This window comes from Passer domesticus, chromosome 10, assembly GCF_036417665.1.
Source record: "Passer domesticus isolate bPasDom1 chromosome 10, bPasDom1.hap1, whole genome shotgun sequence".
Lineage (NCBI taxonomy): Eukaryota > Metazoa > Chordata > Aves > Passeriformes > Passeridae > Passer > Passer domesticus.
The window spans coordinates 37,019,791-37,036,574 of record NC_087483.1 but is presented as its reverse complement, the minus strand read 5'-3'; the positions used below and the strand labels follow the sequence as shown (position 1 = coordinate 37,036,574).

Genomic DNA, 16,784 nt, shown 5'->3' with positions numbered 1-16,784 from the left:
CTAATTAGTCTTCCATTCACAGGCAATTCTAAATTTTTCACTGTTGCTGTTTTATTTTTTTATACAGCTCTTCATGCAGATTGAGGCACTGTTTCCAAGAAGGTTTGGAACTTGGAATGAATATGCTAAAAAATACTGTGATGCTCGTGTCAGGTATTACTTATTTACATTCTTATTTACATTTACATGAGCATCATTGATTTTTCTTGTCATGCCAAGTGAGAAAATCAGTAGGTAGCTCCTCTACTGCTTTTTCACACCATCTTGGTTTGAAACCCAGGGTCATCTACCATCTTCTTCATCAAAGAGCATTGGGAAAAGGATGACACTGATTAAATGAATTAATTAATGCTGTTAAAGTTTGAAATAAGGTTGAAGCATTCTGTTAAGTAAAATTATTTATACATTTACTGTATATGAGCTGTGGAGGTTTTACCTTCAGAACTGGAGTTTTTGACTCAGTCTTAAGCGCATGGTCATGTAATAATTTATATCTCTCTTTATTATGGGATCTAGGTTTTTTTCAACCTCACCACATTTGGGTGGGGAAAAAAGTCCAGTACTTGTCTCTGTATTTCACAGGCTGACTGTCTTAGCTAAAAATCTCACATCTACAACTTTGCATGTATTCAGAATAACAGATTTTTGTCAGCTAAATTGGCTAGCATTTAGATTTAATTTTTACAATAATAATTACATGGTTTCATTTTCATAAAACTTGTTTTTCTCTCTCCATCGTATGCATTTTATCAGTATTTAACTTCAAATAACATGGAAGATCACTGTCTAATTTTCAGACAGAGAAATGCTATTTTTTCCATGGTGTTTTGACTGAATGCATCTGTAATTTTCACACCACAAGTGCGCGTGGGTACAGCATGGTTAGCTACTCAATCATAGATGATTATCTTATTTTTGGAATACCATAAATGTAATAAAAATCAAGTTCAGGGTTTGGCAAGCTTTCAGTGAATAACTTTTTCTTCATGACTTGGCTGGAACAAAACATCCTGTGCTAATAAACTTGATAGGATTATTTTATGCAGCACTTCCTGTGAAAATTTGGGTGGTTTTTCCTTAGGTGTCCATAGACACCTGTTTTAAAGATGAACTCCAAACTATTTCTGTGAGGTTTAGCCTGCCATTTCTGTCTTATCCCTGATGCTGAGGGTGGAGGAAGGAAGCCTTTATAAGGACAGGTGTATAAATAGACCAGGGAGGGGATATGAGCAAAAGATGTTGCTGTCTTCCATCTGTGCCATTCCCACTTCACCAGTGCAGAAGTGACTCCCTCAGCCCTTTTTCCCAAATGATTCTATTCAGCTAATTCAGCTAATTAGAACACTGTTGATAAAGTCAATAAGGCTTAAAAATCTCTAAATTATTCTGGGGGTTTTGTGGCTGTTTGTTTGTCTTTTAATAAAAATTACATGCTTTTAACACACTCTTCTGGCCCTGGAAAATGCTACCTGGGCTTTTCTCCAAATCTGTCATGTTTGTTATTTTATTGTCTCTTGGTGATGCTGACAGAGAAAAGCTGTTGTTCTTGCTGCAACACTTCGTCAAAAACAGCAAAGCAAGGAAAGAATAAGGAAGATTGAGTTAATAAATCTGTTCTCTTTTCAGTCTTTATCTTCTTAATGTTGGACCTTCTTCCTCTATTTAACTTTTGAAGATGTTAGCTTAAGCTTTAAATCCTGTCTCTGACAGTAACTAAGAGGGAATTCTTAGGGAGGGAGAAAAAGGAATATTGATGGTGATATTTGCAGTTTTCATGATGGCTTTCCTGTCTGTAATATAATAAAGATTATTCTCATGGTGGTGTATTCTTCTCATTAGTCCATTGACACGGGAGTTCCAAAATTAAACCTGAAACTTCTGTTTCCTGTGGACAGTGAAGTATGGGAAGCTGGGAATGGACAGAGAATTGTGTGCAGGTGATGGGCAGTGACTCCTGCAGGCAGTGGTGGCTGCTGAGAAGTTGAAGCACACTTTCATATCCAATAGTGTGCTTTAAAATTGATTATGTACTGAAGATTTCTATTGAATTTGGAAGATCTCGTGTTTACACTCTGCATTGATTTATCATTTTCAGGTTTTTTGGTAAAAGAAGGCAATGGGATTGTAGAGGAGCTTCAAACTTAGAGGAACTACATCAACTTTTAAGTGAAATAATGATCAGAAGACTGAAGAATGATGTCCTAACTCAGCTGCCTCCCAAAGTCAGACAACGTATTCCATTTGACCTCCCACAAGCTGCAGCAAAGGTAAATTTTTCACTTTTGCTAAAAAAAATTTGTTAATAAATGGAAATATCTATGTATTTTTATGTGTGCATGTGTATTATATGTAGTTACAAAGATTGTGTGAGTATAAAGCAGATTATCTCTGTTACTGTTTTTTAAAATATAACGCAAAGAACACTAATACTGCAATTCCTTTCTTCATCAATGATAAAATTTGTTCTAATTCTACTACAAACTTCTTTTCTGTCTTCTTTTCCCATAGATTTTGAATCCTGCAGTTACTTTTACCCAATTTTGATAAGAATTCTCCAAAGTTCCTAATCATTTCACACTTAAAACATACCTGTACTTTGTACTCTCTGTCTAACCACCGGTCTCTTCTGCCAATTAGAATCTGAATGCCACTTTTGCAGAGTGGGAGAAATTAATGAGAGGTCTGAGATCAGATGCCACTGAAAGCCACTTTTCTCAAGTCATGAATCTGATCACACGCATGTATAAGGAAACAGCCATTGCCAAGGTGAGCCTGCAAGTCTTTCCTTAATATCCCTAAATTATCCAGCGTGTGTTTTTAACCTCACAGAATTGGTTTTATTGGCCAGAATACAAGATGAGGTTATTTGGTTTGTTTTGTAATCATGACATGGAGAAACACTCTCTTTTTTCCTGTATGTTTATGGAATAGGCAGAACCCCATTACAATGAAAAAAGAAATCTGAAGATCACTGCAATGTGTATTGCATTAACTGTTGATCACTGATAAATTTTGTTATTCACTGTCATCATTGCTTTAATGGCTTTTGCAAAAGATACTGAAAATTACATTTGACACAAAAGAATTCTATGAATGCTTAAAGAGAGCAATATTTTATGATTATGCTATCATGACCATATCAAATTTATTCTTTCAGTTTTGATATATGGCTTTGTACGTGTGGATACAGAAGTTCTGATTAAATATTACCTTGTCTGTTTGAAATATATTTGTTTTTCTCAAATATGGATTAAAACATCAGATAATGATGTCTGAATTGAAAGGGGGGGTTTATCTAAATCTTAATCTGGAAGAAGTACCATGTAATTATATGATCTTTGGAGGATAAATGTGGTTTTGATCTCTCCCTGAAGGAGTAAGTTAGGTTTCTCCAAGACATCAAGTTGTGATTTTTTTAAAAACAAAATTAATCTGAATTATTTGATTCTTAGCAATGTCAGTGTTTGATAAAGTCTTACATGGATAACAAAAGATATGGAAATTTACCTTTTCATGTTACAAGGAATTGAAAGAAATGAAAATAAAAACTGTCTCTTTGAATATTTTGTATGTCTCCCTAATGAAAACACTTGCTCACTGCAGGCAGGAGCAGTCAAGGACTACATCAAAATGATGCTTGACAATGACAAACTGAAGTTCCTCGTCTTTGCCCATCACCTGAGCATGCTGCAAGCCTGCACAGAGGCAGTGATAGAGAGCAAGGTAAAGCCTTAACAAATGTGCACACAAATTTACCTCACTTACACAAGTGGCTGCCAGCTGTGTTTGGATTCAGCAGAACTGCACACGAGTACAGCAGTGCAAGGATTTTATGTGTGTGTGGATCAGTGCCACTGGATTAGAAGGGATCATGTGGTTCTGAAGAACTGCTTTGTGTTTAAGGACGATGTAAACACACTTGTATCTGGTATGACTTTATTATTATTAGTATTAAATCAATGCTGTAGGCAGTTGTTTTCCAGATGTTTCAATCAGTATGCTTCTGTCTATTTTTGAGGGGTTTTAACAACACACTATCATCAAACCTGAATGTTTAATTCAAAGCAGTAGAAATGTTTGCAAACAGCTTTCACCTTATTTTGATCATGGACTCTTAACTATTGCTTGGGAATGGTGGCTAACTTCGCTATTTTGTATTTTTATTCTTTTTAACTGTTTGGAATTTTTAAAAATTATGTCAGAATAATTCCAGATTCTTCTGTGAAATATTCCATTTTAAGATCCCATGTTCATTTATCTTCTACTTCTGCAAACAGGGAATACAAAATCTACACTTCTCTAGAGAGAGATTTAATTTTAAATCAAATGGCAAAGGAGTGCTGCTGTATCCTGATCCCCATGTCAGGAATAGAACAGTCCTTTTCCTATTTTTACTGGGGGACAGAGAAGGATTGGGTCTGAAAACAGGCACTGATGATGTCATTTAGTCTCTGTTCTGATGTCACAGGCTCGCTACATCCGCATCGATGGGAGTGTTCCCTCTGCAGAGAGGATTCACCTTGTCAATCAGTTCCAGAAGGACCCCGAAACCCGCGTGGCCATTTTGAGTATTCAAGCAGCTGGTCAGGTAGGGCAGAACAGAAAGTATGAGAACTAATACACTTGAAGAATATAGCTACTGAAATTATGAGAACTAATACACTTGAAGAATATAGCTACTGAAATCATTGGTGAATGAAGTGGTTTACTGAAGGCAATTTATCTTCGTGCAGTTTGTCCTTTGCAGGCACTGTGTTCATTTCTTTGCATTAATCATCTTAACTGTTCTAAGCCTCTATTGAATTTATTTGAGCTAAATGATGATAAGCAGCAGTATCTAATTCTTGAATAATTATAAAAACTCCATTTCTCTAAAAGCACTAGATTAATAAGCAATAGATGTTATTCCATAATGAAAAGCAGTGTGCAGTCATTGCACAATATTGAAGTATTTTTTTAATCTGAAGCCCAAGGAAGAATCACTAAAATAAACCCATCTGCTGTTGAGGACCACCTTGACCACCCTCTTATTTCCATATTAAGTTGTCCTGTACCTTTAGCTTGTTAAAATTTTTGTGTGTGGTATTTTGTTTTTAAAGAATGCATCTACTTATTCTGCTTAGGGTTTAACATTCACTGCTGCCACTCACGTTGTGTTTGCTGAATTATACTGGGATCCAGGCCACATCAAACAAGCAGAAGACAGAGCACACCGCATTGGGCAGTGCAGCTCAGTGAACATTCACTTCCTGATAGCCAAGGGAACCATGGACACCCTCATGTGGGCAATGCTCAACCGCAAGGTGGGTGGGCACGGGGCCGAGGGGGCAGGGCTCGCTGGGCTTGGGCTGCACTCCAGTGCCACTGTCTGGTTTATCTGCAACACTCTGAGACAAATTGGTACACCTACAATTGCTGATCATCAAAATGTCCATGTTTGTTCTGGTTTAGTCTTCTCTAGCTTTTTGCTTTTCATTCAGGATGCAAAGATAATGAGTTTTGCCATGGGGAACAAGATGGTTCATATCCACAGGAGATGGTTGTTTTATCTTCTAGCTCGTTATTGCTGTTGTTTCTCAGTCTAAAATTTTAAGGGATTCAGGCATTCTGCTCACTCATAACAGCTAGAATTTGTTGTGGGTTGTGTTTTTTTAATTGAATGAATGTTGTGCCTAAAGTAAGCTTCCTTTCTGCGAGGCAGAGGCATTCTCTTTTTCAGTAGATCCAAGATTACACTGATCTTTTCTTCTCTTGCCGTTTTCCACAAGTATCACCTAGTTGTTGTTAGCAGTTGGAGAATCATAGAATGGTTTAGGTTGGAAAGGTCCTTAAAGCTCATCCTGCCTGGTGCATTATGACTCTCCTTACACATGGCAGAGATGGGGCTCAGGAATTCAACAGCAATTTACTTTACAAGCTCTGTAACAAAATAATTCTGTATTTGCCTCCACTTGCCAAGCAAAACATGTTAAGGCTGTTAGAGGGTGTACACAGTGTATATATTCTCTTTTATCTTCAGTAAATACTGACATTTTGTGTACAGCTCCCCTAGTTGTAGTGTGCTAAATACAGCACTTACAATTATTGTGTTCCTGCAGGCCAAAGTCACAGGCAGCACCTTGAATGGCAAGAAAGAGAAAATGCAGGCTGAAGAAGGGGATAAGGACAAATGGGATTTTTTGAGTTTTGCTGAAACCTGGACCCCAAATGAAAGTCTAGAAGATCCCCCAAATGAACTTTTATTTACGCATGTAAGAATTGAAACTTTGTTTTTTGTTTCCTTTCATTTAAAAAAAATTGTAGCAGCCATTTGCTTCAGTTTCTGTGCACTTCAGACATTACCTAATGGAGAAACATCAAAAAAGTAGCAAAAAGTAATGCAAATGCCATTTTAAAACTTAGGTGAAGTTGGGAAAAGTGCTCTCTGGGGAATAAATGTCATCTACATCTTCTGATGGGTTCTTATGTTATGTTTAGGTGACTGAGTCACCCTCAGAATCAGATAAGACCAAGTAATTTCTGTTCAAATGACATCTTTGCTAACTGTGCTGAATTAATTGGACTAATGTTTAATTTGGACTAATATTTCTTGTAATGAACATCTTCAGAAAAGGCACACAGCTTATCAGTTCTGTGAATCTGTTTTCTGGTAGTGCCTTTTCCAGGAGCATATTGAAAATACTTTTCTGGAATCAGGAGAGAAATGTTGAATTGCTTTTTCTGCTCACTGTTTGTTCTTGAAGTTATCTTGTGTTTAACAGTTTCTGATGCAGTCACAAGTGGAGTTTAGAGGTCTTTTCCATCCTAAATGATTCTGTGGTTCCTATTCCTTTCCTCTTCCCTAGTTTGAAAAGGACAGACAGCATGACATCCGTTCCTTCTTTTCCCCCAAATCCTCCACGGAGAAGAAACGCAAAAGATTTTCTGGTGATGAATTGTTATATGATGATTCAGAATCTTCTGCAGTCACAAAAGAAGAGGGTGCTGAGAAGAGCAATGAAAACCTGGATTCCACAAGGAAAATTGAGGTGGAGGCAATTTGTGATGAAGATACTTGTGAGCATGAAGCCAAAAGAGCAAAGAGCATAAGTGGATTGACCCCAGTGAGCTCCAGTAATAAAAAGAAAACATCTCTGACTGGAAAAAAGCCTTCTTTGTTTTCAGAGAAAAACAGTGAACTCCGTCCTTGTGGCTTAAATACTTCAAGTGAAAGTACAGATTTCAATAAAGCTTGGCACTGCAGTGCTTGCACTTACATTAACAATGCTCTGCTGCCTTACTGCGAGATGTGCCATTGCCCCCAGAGCAGGGATGGTGAGTAAGGGGTGCTGCAGAGGGAAAGATGCATTTTTCATTTCAGTTGTGATCAGGCTCAATAAATACAATTTTTTTTAACCTCTGACTACACAGAAGTTCTGGAAAATATGATACTCCTTAGTCTTGCTTTCCCCAAGGATCTTTTACATGAGTCTAACTTGAAACAAGTGCAAAATACCCATAAAATGTTAGCAGGATATAAATTCCATAAGGAAGAATATATCCTTTGTTTTGCTTGCAGCAAATGTCCCTCTCATCTTCCTTGAGGTTTATGGTTATTCTGAATGCAATTAAACAGCAATACTTTTCTTCACCTTTCAAAACTAAGCAGTGGGGCATTAGAGTTTTATTAACTTGAGCATTGTGTATTTGTCATGAGAGACATTATCTGGAAAATATGGCTTTTCTTTCTCAACCAGCTCACAGTAGATTTCTTTTACTAAATTTATTTAAGCTATCTGGAAAATTAATGAAACATTTTTATAAATATATGCTAGTGTTTGTCATTTCAGTTGCAAAGCTATGGGTAAGGTTCTTGTTGCTTCCTTTTTTATTTGTTTAAATCTCTGGACTTGTTCAAATAAGGACAACTTCTGAGTTTCACAGCTATAAATCAATGCCTTGGAAAACTACTCTGTGTGTTTATGGTATACAAACTGTGTATAATACAGAATTGCTAACTGCATTGTTTATTACACAGATATTTTTACATTAATCTGGGTGCACAGGATTACATAAATTAAAAGCTTTGTTCCATGTGTGTGTTATCCTACCATTAAAGTTAGCTCTAACTTCCTAAGTGGTTGCACCATAATAATATTAGAGAATTCAGTGCCATTTCTTTGTATTTCAGTGACATGTTCCTGTCCAGGTGTGTTATTAGGTACCTGCCAGGGAACACAAATCATTGCTTTGCTTCTTTCTTTGTCTTTAGGTGAGAGAAATGGTGAAGCTCCCAGGAGCCAGACTGAGGAAGGAGTGTCAGAGGAGCCCAGGAGGGATGGAGAGAGAGCAGAGGGCAGTGCTGAAGGCAGAAGAGGAAATCTAGGGGCCCAGAAATCTCTTGAAATCGGAGAACAGGAAACTGTTGGCACTGAAAAGGAAGAAAGCGAAAAAGAACGTGGAGAAGGTAAAGTGGGACTCTGAAAGAACAATTCTATCCCATTGTGAAACTGCATTGAATACCTCTGGCATGAAAAATGGCTTTTAATTAAAAACCTACACCTCCAAAACACAGAAGTACAAACACCAGCATGGGACTTTCTCTTTTTGGCCTGGGCCATCTGTTGAATTTGGATGCTGGATAAGCCCAGCCTTTCCACACAGCTCCTGGAGCAAACCAGAGCTGACTGACTTCAGGACTGTGTCAAACCAGCAGCTGGGAATGTGGGTGGTTTTACTGGAACTCAGGACAGACACAGGCAAACAGATGATGGGTCATCCAGGAGAAACAGAAAAGTAAAATTCACAAATACCTTCAGAGTTTGCTGCTTCAGCTCTGCACCTTATGTTGTTCTGGAATTAGATACATACTAAATATTGTTTTTAATGTCAGAGTAGAATGAATGAATAAAAATCTTTAATGCCACCATTTTTTCTGTTGTAGATAAATCAGACACATTCCAAATATATGATGGGCTTATGTTCTGTGCAAGCAGGAATACTGACAGAATCCACCTCTATACAAAGGTAAACCTGAAATATGCATGGTTATTGTTATTTTAAAATTGCAAAGGGGAATTTTGCCCTGTGAAATGTTTTTGTATGTTCTCCTTTGTTATGTTTGATGTAAAAGCATTAATATTTTTGTATTAACTGAAATGTACAAAAATTAGGTAGTTTATCATTCTAGTTCTTTTTCTCAATGGAATTAAGTAATAATTCCTTAGATACATAACTTCCAACACTTGGCTTACAGAATTGGGCTAATACATTAAATAATCTGTTAGAAATTCCAGTGACAGTTGTGTAAAATTCCTTTTTTATTATTAGTGTCTTATCACAAAATAACTTGAATAGAATAACATTCAAAATTCAAATTAAAAATGACAGTAAATCCTGACACACTAAGTAAATAAAATATTGCCACATTTTCAGAAAGCTCAACATTAGTGCTATGTGTAAGTTAGTAATTTCTTGAATAAAGCCCATTATCATTAATTTCCAGTGGTGATTGGGTACAGAAACCAGCAGCTGGGAATTTTCCAGCTCATTATTCAAGGGGACATCAGGACTTGCCAATTTCTTCTTTCAAGTGATAGGAAAGTTCAGTGGGAAGATTTCTTCCAATTCACTGAGTGAATCAGCGTGCTCAGGTGCCACTGAAGCAGCACAGATAACTGAGGGCAAGCCTTTGAGATAAGACATTCTGTGAGGCTGATGCAGCTGGGAAAAGTCAAAAAGAGTCCAAAAGTCCTCTTGTATGTGAAAATTTGTTAAATGTACTTACAGTGTATGCTCCTCCCTAGCTTCACATGTTGTATTCAGACAGAGATGTATTTTGGGTGGGTTTTGGGCAATTGTCTGGTTTGGGTTTTGCTGGGATTAGATTCATTGTGCCAGATACTGCACAAAATCTGCTGAATGGTGAGACCCCAGAGAATTCTGCTTTGACTCCTTCTCTTGAATGCTTGTGAATCATCAATAAGTTCCTTGGCTAGATGTACTTTGTTCCTTGTACCCACTGGGACAAGTTATTCCTTTAAAAATTAAAGGGAGAACTTTTGCAGACATTAAAAAGAAGTATGATAAACAATGTTCAAGAATTCTTTTTTTTAATTGTAATGAAGTGACATTCTCCTATCTCCAATCATTCATTTCCCTTAGAATTCAGTCAAGAGGATTGTAATTTCAGTTTAATGTAAGGCAGTTTGTGTTTCTGAACTATCTGCAAGGAAAAAATCAGATCTATTAAAAGTTAAAATGTTAAGCCTTGTTACTTTTAGGTAGATTAATATGAATAATCTTCCTTGCATTTTTGCTGTTATCTCTATGCCTTATTGTTAAGTCTGGAAAAATTTGACCTTGAGGAACTAAATTTAGTGGGAAGGGAGGAGAATTCACGTGAAACAGATTACTTTTCTACATTGTGCTACATTGCATCTGTAAACAAAACTGTTTGCTTTTCTAGGATGGTGAACCACTGAATCATAATTTCATTCCACTGGACATACAGCTGGATAACTGGGAAGATTTACCAGAGACTTTCCACAACAAAAAAAATCGTGCATTGGTAAGAACAGTTCTACTGGCACAGTAATATAATATTTAATGCAGAAGAAGATTACTTACTTTTACAGAAATAAATGCAGAATACTGCCAGGCCTTGGGATATAGGCACAGTTTCATCAAAGCAATCTTACAGATGTTGATGTGAATATTAATTATGGAATCTGTTACTCTGGCAAATTATTGTGCCTCCTGTTCACACTGCAGTAGAAGGAATTAACCAGGCATCATTTAATTTCTCATTTACAGGATTGGTTGCTAACTTTCATAAGTCAAGAAAATAACTTCTTAAAGGTTCTGAATGAAATGGAACCACACTCTAAATAAGAATGTTCTAGATTGTATCAGAGCTGCAGGCCTGAGCAGGCCTTCATTCTCACTCTCCCTTTGGTCTACTAACAGTTTTCAAAGCACTGTCAGGCACAGCTCCACAGAGACATTCAGTTAATTTAGGAATAAAGATCCCGTTCATAATGGGGTTTGAGAAGAACACTGCAAACACAAGTACTCAAGTAAGGAAATCCACATTTAAACTGGATGGGAAATATTTTCTGCTTAATTTAAAATCTGATTTTCCAAACAGAAAATCATCATGTAGGAATAAAACTGATTCTTTCTGTAGGTTCTCCAGCAAGGTTGGAATTTAAATTTGTAATGGGGATGCCTGACTGACTGAACCAGCTGTTGTGTGAAGCAGCTACTGAGTGGGTTCTACACATGGGGGGTGTGAAGAGTTACTTCAAAGTACCATCTCTGGTTGTAGGAGCTGTTTCCAGCCAGGGTAGAATGCACTAATCCATGGCACTGTTCTGCTGTAATTAACTCTGTGCAAAGCCTGTCCTGCTGCTGACTGTCATGTTCTCTGCCAGATCCTGAGGTTTGTGAAAGAATGGACTCATCTAACAGCAATGAAACAGAAGATTGTCAGAAAAAGTGGTCAGATATTCTGCAGTCCCATTCATGCTGCAGAGGAGCTGTCTAAAAAGCAGTCAGTGGGCAGCAGCACAAAGAGGTGTGTGGGGTTTGGTTTTAATTCCTTCTACTAATTATTGCAGAAAGTTTGATTTATTTAATGTGGCCTTCAGTGGAATGATGCTAAGTCTGAACTGGACATTCAGTGATTGCTTTTCAGAGTGACAGAGGCAGCCAGGCATGTTGGTGAATCTGCTGGAAGTGTCTCTTCCCTGCCCAGCTCTGTGCCCCATTCAGCAGCTGCTCTGGCTCTGCTGCACTGCATGTTTCAACATCTGGAACTTGCCAGGTGTTTTTAAAGGAAAAACCCTGACCTCAGGGCCACAGCAGAAAAGTAAGGTCAAAGGGTGTTTTCCCCACCTAGAAGCAGAAATAAATCATTAGTTGCCATCAGTGAGATAATGTTTTATTCATAATTCACAGCCAACTCAAACCCTTTCCAGTTCTTGTTTTTTCTTTAAGCAGTTCTGTTCTCTGTGGATGACATTTCTCAAAACTGTTTCTCTTTGCTGAGTGCCACTGAAAAGAGCTGGTGTTTGATCCTTGTTAAAACCTAAATGTACCTTTGATTGCCTTTCTTTTTCTGATGTGGTCTTCCTTGACAGACATTTGTAGCCTCAGTGTTGTCACTGCTCTGCACAGAACATGTCATGCAAACCATCTAAAACCTTCCTATTCCCCTCAATCCCTACTGTTAAATTCCTCAGGGTGACTCTATTTTGGCTATAGGTAAGAATGAAGTAAATAAATAGTTTGTAATTCCAGTAGTGTTAGAAGCAGAGGGTAGTAAGTGTTAACCTCTTGCCTGATTGTGCCTTCCCATGAAGTACAGGAAAAATCAGTGAATGGTGTTGGAAAACCTACCAGGACCTATAGCAGCCTTGTAGGGTGGGGTGTAGGGTTTGGCAGATGTTCAGATCAGAGATGTCCTCAAAAGAAGTTGTCTGAATAGTGGTTTCTGTGAAACAATTTTAAGTTTTTAACTCAGAGCAGTTGTATTTTACAGGGTTTCACATGAAAATAAAGTGGAGAGATGAAACACAAGTAACAGAGCAAGGAGTCCTCCAGAGCATGTAAAGCTTTCTGGATTATCCAGTGTCACTGAGACATCACCTAACTGAAACAAAATGCCTTTCAGGTTTCACTGGCAGGCAGTATCAAATTGCAGTAATTTTTAAATTGTTATGCACAAACCAAGTTACCTGTTCACTGGTTAGAATTCACTTTTAGAAAAGGGTATTTAATATGGAAGTATATAAAACACATTTTCCCAAACTTTCATTTCTCCTCCAGAAAATGAGGAATGTGTGAAGTGAATGTGCTGTTCCTGGAGGGAGATTGCTCCCCTTGCTGACAGGGTTTGTCCCTCTCTCAGGTATGTGACCAGGGAGGACGTGGCAGCAGCCTCGCTCCTCAAGGCCAGCAGCAGCGGGGGCAGCGTTCGCCTCATCTCCAAAGAAATGGGGGCTTCTCTGGACAAGGCTGCTTCTCCTAAACCATCCACAAAGTAGGTTTATTTTCATGCAATAGGATGATTAAGTTCTTTTGCCACATTTTTTTAATGGTAGTAAAATTATTTGCTATGAATGTCTGCTTTGCTGAAGTACAGTAGTTAGATAAGAAAGTTGCTGTAGTGCTAATGAGCTCTGTTTTATTCTTTTAACAATTCAGATTTCATCTGTTGTCTGCTGACAGAGCTGCTAATTAACTGAGTCTGACTAACATAAAACAAGAGAATAGTTATGTGATTCAGTTAGAGAAAAGAATGTTAGCTCAGCCCTCCTGTGAGGTCAATATCAAATTGAGGACACCCAATTTGCCTAAGAATTAAAAAAAATGGGAACAAAGAAGTGAAAATTCCAAACAGAAATTTGCCATGTAAAATATTTTCTTAAACAAGCATTGTGTATCCTACTTTGTTTTGAGTAGGAAATTCATAGGCAGCCACGGAGATTGTATAGAGAAACTAGGATCTTTCCTTTGACTTTATTACTTCTGTTAAAGAGGGGGCTAAAACATTTTGCTTTTTATGCCTGATAGAAATCACCATGTCTTTATAAATACAGCATTATTTCAGCTAATAATTGAGCGTAGTAAGATGTGCAGAAGACAAATCTGCCTTGTTCTATTGCCAAATTTTGTTTAAATGGAAATGTAAAGCAAGTAAAGGATTTTTGCACTGTGCAGGTATCAATCTGAGCGCAAGGTATTATTTCAGCTAAAAAATTTCAGAACATAAAGATTTTTCAGAACATAAAAGATATCTAATTGAAATACACAGTGCATAAACCCCCCATGAACTGGGCTGCTGAATACATCATTTAGCCAGAGCTGTACTTTGTTCTCTGCCATCAGATTGCTTCCAGAAACTGGAAACGACTCCTCAGCCCTTCCTGCAGGGCAGACTGATGCCGGAGACTCCTCCCTGTCCAAAGGGTATCTGCAGGCCCTGGACAACCAGGGGACCCCTCTGTGTCTGAGCTGCCAGCAGCCAACAGCTGAGCCCCCACTGGGCTGCCCGGCCTGGGACACGCGCTTCTGCTGCCACGCCTGCCAGGAGGACTTCTCCATCCGCTCCAGCCAGAGCTACCTCCGCTCCAAGGTGTTCCAGATCGAGCACGGCGTGTGCCAGTGCTGCCAGCACAACGCCCAGGAGCTTTACCTCAGCGTCAGGGATGCACCCAGGAGCCAGAGGAAGCAGCTTCTGGAGAGCTCTTGGATGGCTCACCTTCCCCTTGGGCAGGTGATGGTTCTGAGGTTTCAGCAGTAACAGCTGCTCTGTGTATAGAGAGTTCAGACAGCCAAAAGTGTTCTGACAGATTTAAGATAGCACCAACAGCAGAACAAGAAAAAACCAAGTCCTTAAAAACAATCAAATTAACTAAATCCCACTGTCTTGTAACACCTCTAAATGGCACAGGCATCAGAGCTCTGTGTACCTCCTGTAGGGAGGCACATGTACAGCCAGGGCTGGCTAAAAACATGCCAACTGCTCAGAGTTGTTGCCTGTCCAGTGGGAGTAACTAAAAAATGTCAAGGCTGGCTTCCTTTATCTTGATGAAAACTATAGCTAGCTACTTCCCAGGATTGCTTTGTTCCTACAGCAGGGTGTCCATGTAGTTGAGGAGTGTCTCACCCCTGCCCTGTCCTTTGTGTGCTGCAGCTGAATGAGATGATCAGGAGCCCGGCGGAGGGGCAGTTCTGGCAGGTGGACCACATCCAGCCCGTGTACAGCGGAGGAGGACAGTGCTCCCTGGAGAACCTTCAGACCCTCTGCACAGCCTGCCACAGGGAGGTCAGTGTGTGCAGCCAGGAATCCTGGTCCTCTCGCAGGGAACAGCAGGGGGAAACTGCACTTAGCTCCTCCTCAGCCCTGCTCCCTCCTGCTGCAGAACCCCAGTGCTCACAGCCTCCCATACAGCCAAGGTGGAAAGGCAGCATTGAACTATTACAATATGACAGTTCCCTCTGGATTTGGGAAAATGTTGCCTTAATAAACATTTGCATTTCCTCATGCTGTCTACTGCAAAGACAGATTGGAGTTTAACTGTGGGCTAATGCTTTCTGCAGAACATGTTTCCAAGTATCAATACTCACTGAACCAACCTGTCTCTCTCTCTCTTTTGCAGAGAACTGCAAAGCAGGCCAAGGAAAGAAGCCAGCTGAAGAGAAGGTCTTTAGCTGCAAAGTATGCCTGTGACATCACCAAATTTTTTGTGAAGAAGTAAAGTAAAAACATACATTCAGGTACATTGTGACTATGAAACCAATATCGTTAGTGTTTTCCTCTTGCACTGATTTAACAGAAATTGCTGTTATATCATGCTGTTGGTAGAGAGAAGAAAATAAGGAATGAAACCAAAGAAATTATCTGTAACATCCAAAGTACTTGATCATCATGTTTTTTAATGGCCCTGGTTTAGAGCTAAATTTCTGTGTATAACCTTAATGCCATTTTGAAGAATTATGGTTTCCTCTTGCAGGGTAGTTAGGGCTGCAAGAATTTAAGGAAGTTCTCTTGAACCTGCTGGTGGTATTACTGGGTTCAATTGTACTGGGAACTTCATGGACCTAGAAGGTGTCTTAGTTTCAATTCCTTTTGTTGCTCACATACCAAAACCACAGAGTAAAATACAGTGATTATGACAAAAACTAGCACAAATGATTTGTTTCCTCTAGTGCTGCTCACCCACAGAAGGCTAACTCATGGCATGGGCCTGACGTAGAGGATTTTGGCATTTGGAATTGATGTCAGTTGAATTCTGGTTTTACTTAAACTAGCTTGTAGTGAAGCGTTACTCAGGATAGGAAATATTAAATATTGGCAATTATCTCATCAAAGGTCATTTCTGGGAAATGCTACAGTCAAATTCTCCTTAATGAGATTGCAGAGATACTGGTAATTTTGGACTGCTTACCTGGCTTGCTTTACAGTTATTTTAAATAAATACAGTTCTTTCTCCTGATGATTTTTTTTTATGCTGTCTCTCCTACCCCCAAATGCTGAGCTGTAAGCTCATACAGCAGAGCTGTGCACAACACATCATCTCACAGTGCAGGCCTGAAATTCCAACTACAGCTACTTAAAATAAGCTTAAAAATCCTTCTGAGGAAAATCTTTAAAGTTGTAACTCTTGAACAGAGATAAAGACTGTATAAGACAAGGTAGTTGCATGAGCGCACCGTTTTCTACAGTCAAACTAACAGGCTGTGTTGATGATTGTGGTGACTGAGTATGATAGAGGAATCACCTCTCCAGCACTTTAAATGACCAAGTAGGAACAGCCTGATAACCAAGTATGAGAGTCCTTCAAGTTTCTGCAGCCTACAAGAGACCACATTGCAGTGTAGTATGTCATTAGAGAGGAGGAAACCAGAAGTAGTGGGGAAGAAGCTTAACCTAAATTTTACTTACCAGTAAATCAGGAATTGTTTGGTGTAAGTAATTATAAAGAAGCCACACAGTTAAAGAACAGCTGCAGGTCTTTATCATACTTACCCCAAGTGAGTGTGTGTGTTTGTGTGAGGGAACACACAAACAGCCTGAAGGTCTGTGACAAGATTTTGCCTTGTTAAGTCTTCTTCATCCTGAAAAATGTATTTCTACTTCACAGAACTTTACGTGAGGAAAAAATACTCTGCTCCCTGTCCCCTCAAAGAAGTTTTAGGGTAACACCTGGGATCCTGCTACTACCAGCAGAACTCAGCTCTCTGTACTCTCAGTATAGTCACACTGTCCTTCCTGGATCAGAGCATGCAAGGAGGGC

General features: G+C 38.9%; 1 protein-coding gene across 9 annotated transcripts in view; it reads left to right on the top strand.

The window, feature by feature from the left end:
• Window positions 1–16,749, top strand: part of ZRANB3 (zinc finger RANBP2-type containing 3) — a 40,629-nt gene extending 23,880 nt beyond the window's left edge. For 8 of the 9 annotated variants that reach the window (XM_064435208.1, XM_064435215.1, XM_064435210.1 and 5 more), the window contains 16 exons: window positions 68–153; window positions 2,096–2,267; window positions 2,638–2,766; window positions 3,604–3,723; window positions 4,469–4,588; window positions 5,124–5,303; window positions 6,099–6,251; window positions 6,846–7,314; window positions 8,252–8,446; window positions 8,924–9,006; window positions 10,448–10,549; window positions 11,415–11,557; window positions 12,893–13,024; window positions 13,873–14,260; window positions 14,681–14,812; window positions 15,147–15,983. In XM_064435208.1, the coding sequence (XP_064291278.1) occupies window positions 68–153; window positions 2,096–2,267; window positions 2,638–2,766; window positions 3,604–3,723; window positions 4,469–4,588; window positions 5,124–5,303; window positions 6,099–6,251; window positions 6,846–7,314; window positions 8,252–8,446; window positions 8,924–9,006; window positions 10,448–10,549; window positions 11,415–11,557; window positions 12,893–13,024; window positions 13,873–14,260; window positions 14,681–14,812; window positions 15,147–15,245 (2,703 nt within the window). In that variant the 3' untranslated portion in view covers window positions 15,246–15,983. Of the gene's footprint in view, window positions 1–67; window positions 154–2,095; window positions 2,268–2,637; window positions 2,767–3,603; window positions 3,724–4,468; window positions 4,589–5,123; window positions 5,304–6,098; window positions 6,252–6,845; window positions 7,315–8,251; window positions 8,447–8,923; window positions 9,007–10,447; window positions 10,550–11,414; window positions 11,558–12,892; window positions 13,025–13,872; window positions 14,261–14,680; window positions 14,813–15,146; window positions 15,984–16,631 lie in introns of those variants that run through there. The other variant, XM_064435209.1, reaches the window with a different exon arrangement.
• The last annotated feature ends 35 nt before the right edge of the window (window positions 16,750–16,784 follow it).